The 5,688-nt window shown below is 26.8% G+C and overlaps 1 protein-coding gene across 1 annotated transcript; it reads left to right on the forward strand.

Moving 5' to 3' along the window:
* The first annotated feature begins 2,292 nt into the window (after positions 1-2,292).
* LOC108692818 (trypsin-1-like) lies at positions 2,293-5,220 on the forward strand. Its single transcript, XM_018201326.1, has 7 exons — positions 2,293-2,574; positions 3,021-3,174; positions 3,714-3,876; positions 3,980-4,188; positions 4,362-4,564; positions 4,881-4,935; positions 5,105-5,220. The coding sequence occupies exons 1-7, from the start codon at positions 2,506-2,508 to the stop codon at positions 5,218-5,220; spliced, it is 969 nt and encodes a 322-aa protein (XP_018056815.1). The 5' UTR covers positions 2,293-2,505.
* The last annotated feature ends 468 nt before the right edge of the window (positions 5,221-5,688 follow it).

Raw genomic sequence — 5,688 nt, forward strand, 5'->3', positions numbered from 1 at the left:
TAAACTTAACTTACGTATATATCAAGACAGATAAAATATCGTATGTTGCAATTTATTAACTTATAGATAATTTTACTCATACGTAATTTTCAGTCAACATCATAATTGCAACCAAATTTGAGACAGGTCCCAAAAAATTAGTATTACCCGTTTCTTTAAAAACGCTTATAAAAATATCAAATAAGCCGTCAAACTCTTTAATCACATTTGACTCATTAAATTTATAAGAATTATATTTATTTTTTCTTTTGTTAACATCAGATATTTGTGCAATAAAAATGTACATATATATTTTAACTTTTTATCTTTACATTTCAATTGTTTTACTTGCTATATAGATACGTGGCTAAATCAAAAATAACTTCAATTCTTACTTAATTGTGAGAGCAAAATTAAAATTTACTTATTTATTATAGTGTATGTATGAAGTTCCACACAACTAGGCTAAGCTATATCTTTAAAATAATTAGACAAGGAAAGAAATATTAAAAATAATATAATTTAAATTTTTTTCTTAAAATGTTATATATATTTATATATAATAATGTACATATTACATTTATATCTCGAACTGTAATTTTTAAATTCCAATTAAATACATATCATGATACTATTAATATTCTATCTAATATTCTATACACACACACACACACACACACACACGCGTGTGTGTGTGTGTGTGTGTATGTGCGTGTGTATATTCTGTATTATTTAAACAATTACCTTAATATAATCATGAAGAATTTTCCTTCTTTATTATATTTTTAATAACTCTATTATTATTTTATCTTTGCAATTTTAAACTTTTACCTAAAAATTATATACTATTGTCCTTAGATATTATCTGAGACAATAAATTTCTGCCCGTGAAAAGATTACATCGTAGATTTAATCTGACCCTGAAGATATGTGAAAATAAAGCAAGGCTTTTGATAAAGTTAGACATACATCGAGACAATAAGGTAATGCGTCTCGCCCGCATGAGGGTCTCGTTACCTATATACCTTGACCCACTGTTACAGGTTACAGGTGGTGTACAATCTGTTGCTCTGCCGCTCATCTTATCTCGTTTGTTCAGCAATAATTAAAGTTGATAAATCAGATCAGACGGAGAAGTGCCGATACAGACAAAGATAGGAATCTATCAGAGACTCTGTCATTTTCCATATCACTTGGAATTATGAATGCATCACTGTATGCAATATACACGCGCGCTTATGTTATATGCTAAAGATTTGTAAAAATGTATGTTTAACTAAACCAGAATGCTTAAATTATAATGAGATTTATTCAAACTTTCAAATTTACGTTTTCGAAAGTAAGATGTATAATGTATGACATTTATTTATGCAATAATATACATACATTTATTCTTGTATGTACAAAGAAACATTGATTTTTATATGTTTTTATTTAAGAATTAATTTGGAATATATATATATATATATATATATATATAATTTATCTTATATAATTTCTCAGACAGACCATTCCACCATTATTGCAGCAATATTGCTGCTAGCTTTTTTGTTGCATCCATTACATCACTACATTTTATTTTATCTACACACACAAAAAAACGCACTTATTAATTCCACAACAAAGTTCTCTTTGAATATATATCTTAAATATTTAATAAATATTGCACGCAGAAAAAGGATTTAGTAAATCAGCTAAATATCAGTTGCTGATTCAAACTTTGCTGTTATCATAAATTAATTGGCTAGATAAAAATTGGCTAGAAGATAAAATATATTTACTGACGACGTTCAACTTTATTAGTTAAAATTAGAAGCGACTTAACTTATGAGTAGCTAAGTAAGTGGTAGCTATTTGTCACTATTGAGCCGCGTAACCGAACGTTTCATTCATAATTGTTTTTGAGACACTGCCGGTTGCCATTTTACTCTAGCAGAGAATACTTTTTGCTGCAGTATCTAAATTTTAGCAGTTAATAAATTGAGCTTTGGCAGCAATGACAATTAGCTGTCCCTTATAAGGACACTATATTTTAGCTGCGTTGATTAATCTTTTCTCTATGTGTGTTAATTATTTTATTTACAATTTACAAAAAAAAATGTTTAAATGTGGAATGTGCAAAAAATAGTGAAAAATTTTCCTATATAATTTTAACTAATAAATTACTTTTAACTAGGACATTCACTTTTGCCCTTTCTTCATTTTAAAAAGAGAAATCACACGAGAAAGAGAAAAAGGAATTATTTGAAAGATATAACATCTTTAACAAACTTGTTTAATTATATTTAAGATTTCTTACATGCTTACATTTTTTTGTGATGAATTTACATACCGGTAGCCTAAATTTTCACTTCTGCTACCGGCTTGTCCACTATTCCATATAAATAAAGACGTGACACCAAATCGATGGTTTGTGTGAAAGTATAAACTCGGCAGGAAGTACGCTGTTGATCAGATCGGTTTGATACTTCTTTCAGTGCACAGTAGGAAATAACAGTAGTGCTAAATTTTTAAGTGCTAAAAATAATGCTGTTACGATTTATATCATTATTAACTCTTGTCGTAGTGGTTATAACAGTCAGCGTTGATAATGAGGTATCGTCGATGTGCTGCTGATCATGTTGATGATGTAGTGTTTTTGCACATTTACTTACATATAAATAAATTATTTTTGAACTAATTTATTATTTACAAAATAAAATACGCGAAAGAATATATTAAAAGTAATATATAGAAATAAACATAGAAACTCTCAGATTTGTCGCATTTTTTAATTTAATTTATTTATTAAAAATTGTTTTTTTTTAATAAATAATTCATTAATGCTGTTTTAAAAAATTTTTTAATATTTAATATTAAACATCTTTATAGTTAATTTGTATACATGTATATTTTGCTTTAAAATATTTTTTATACTATAAGTATAAATATTTTTTATATTATTTATAATTAATAATTAATCTGAAAAAACTTTTATTGACTTCTATGTGATAAGAATATCATAATCTATATAATATAAAAAAATATACTTTAAATTCCAGTTGCAATCAAACTTAACTATACGTGTGGAGGAACAAAATTCGAATAGTACAAGTGGAGTTGATAATGATAAAGGATTTTGGGAATGGCTGTTTGGTTCAGTAACACCATATCCACCAACAAACACAGAATTGCAGGAAAAGTGTTTAAAATGCAGTATGTTTAAATTTAAATTTATAATTTTATGTTTATGTTTTTAGATATTCTTATACTATAAGTAATAATTATAATTCCTGTCGATTATTTTATATTCACACACACACGCGCGCGTGCGCGCGTGTATATTCTTTATGTGTACATTTTTATTTCAAGTAGTAATTTTTTATATAAGGTTTTTTTTATATAAAAGTTTAAATACAGTCAATTACAGATTATATTTAGACATCCACTTATTTGAATCACACGTGCAGTAATATTAATAAATGCACACTGAGAGTTTAAACATAATCTGTAATTGATCATATTTAAATCCTTATTTCACAAACTATTATTTAAAATACAAATTTACATAACTTTTTTATTTAATTTTTTAAAAACTTTCTTAGATTTTTAAATGGTACTTCGACTCATGAATTATGTGACTCTCTATATATTTCAATAAGATATTATTGAAGAAAAAGAAGGAAACTTTATATTTATATACATAAAACGTGTATTACATATGAAATAATAAGATACTGATTCATTATTTATAGCTTGTGGTTTAACAAACAAACACAACCGTATTGTTGGAGGCGTCGAGACGCTTGTCAATCAATATCCTTGGATGGTCTTATTGTTGTACAGAGGACAATTTTATTGTGGGGGTACAATTATAAATTCACGACATGTACTAACGGCTGCTCATTGCGTTGACAGGTGATCCATCCGTTCATGTCAATTTTATATATGTATATATGTCAATTAATAAATGTATGCATATGCAAAACGATCGCTAAAATAATCAAATTTTTATTTACAGATTCGATATGAAGAAATTGATTGCCCGAATATTGGAACACGACTGGAATTCAACCGATGAAAGTAAAACGCAGGATTTTCAAATAGAAAAAATAATCAAGCATCCTAGTTACTCAACTATTAATTATGACAATGATATTGCACTTCTTAAACTGAAAGATACTATTAAGTTTCAAGGTTCGATGCGACCTGCTTGTCTTCCGGAAAAAGGTATCTCTTATAAGGTTTACACATTCCTATACACAAATAATAATAAAGATTTTATTGAAAGACAATGTTTATTTGTTAAACGATTGATATCAAATATTTTAGATTTTTAAAGAATGAGAAAAATAATTTAAATTTATTCGCATAATAGATTACGAATTAATTATCTCTTTTAGTAAAAACTTTTGCTGGTAAAAAAGGTATAGCAACCGGATGGGGTGCTATCGAAGAAGGTGGTCAGGTATCGTATACTTTACAAGAAGTTTTTGTTCCTATTCTTTCAAACGCAGAATGTCGCGCTACGAAATATCCAGCACGCAAAATAACAGATAACATGATGTGTGCGGGTTTCAAGGAGGGCGGTAAGGATTCCTGTCAAGTAAGCAAAAAGTCATCTTAATTATGTATGTATGAATAGTATAAGGAAATAATATTAAGACATCAATTATTTTTAAATCATTTATCTTAAATAATTAAATATAAATTTTATAGCATTTATTTTGAAATATAAAAAACATAACATTTTAATTATGTAAACAATTGATACAATAAAAATATGACAAATAATGAATAAAACAAATAGAAATGTCAGCGTATATACAGATGTCTAACATATATTTTTAATAAATATAAAAACATTGTAAAAAATATTAATTTTTAAGAAAAAATAAACAATATAAATTTTCACATTGTAGGGAGACAGCGGTGGTCCATTGCACATAGAAGAGAACGGTGTTCACCAGATAGTTGGTAAGTTCAGCTTTAAATTATATTAATTATTTAATACAAACGACACGAAACGTCGTAAAACTTGAAAAAAATTGTAAAATGTAAGAAGTACTTAAAAAAGCACTTAAAGAAAAACTTGGGAAACCAATCTCACTCAAAAGAAAAAAAATTAAAAAGACTAACTTTATAGGAATAGTATCCTGGGGCGAAGGATGCGCTCAATCCGGATATCCCGGGGTTTATACCAGAGCAAATCGATATCTGACATGGATTGGACACAACACAAACGATGGCTGTTATTGTTGATATATATTTTTTATATAGATTAATATATTTATTATAGCTAATTCATTATTTATATAACGATAGAAAATATGCAAGTTACAGAAACAATCAATAAAGTACAATGAGACGTACATTGCAGTTAATTTTTACTGAATGAGATTAAGAATTAATTACATGATAATTATTTAACATATATTTTATTATTTAACATATAATTATTTAACATATATTTATTTCTATTATATACCTAAATGTACGTAATGCTTCACAACTATATATACATAATGTATCATACGTTCTGTGACATTTTCATTATGTATACGAATTGTATACACATTGTGTATTCAATGATTAAAAATTAAGGCACGTGCGCCCTTCACTTTGGTTAATATTCACAATATAGAATGTATAAAAAAAGAAAATAACAAGATTTTCTCTGTTTTTCGCAATCAGACGACTTGGAATTCGCCTTGAAAACTTATATATATA

Source organism: Atta colombica, unplaced genomic scaffold, assembly GCF_001594045.1.
Source record: "Atta colombica isolate Treedump-2 unplaced genomic scaffold, Acol1.0 scaffold107, whole genome shotgun sequence".
In the NCBI taxonomy this organism is placed as follows: Eukaryota; Metazoa; Arthropoda; class Insecta; order Hymenoptera; family Formicidae; genus Atta; species Atta colombica.

Excerpts from the sequence above, each read along its gene's own strand:
- LOC108692818 (XM_018201326.1), top strand. The coding sequence starts at position 2,506 with ATGCTGTTACGATTTATATCATTATTAACTCTTGTCGTAGTGGTTATA. Across the intron at positions 2,575-3,020 it reads CAGTCAGCGTTGATAATGAG|TTGCAATCAAACTTAACTAT; the intron begins GTATCGTCGATG and ends TTTAAATTCCAG. Across the intron at positions 3,175-3,713 it reads GGAAAAGTGTTTAAAATGCA|CTTGTGGTTTAACAAACAAA; the intron begins GTATGTTTAAAT and ends CATTATTTATAG.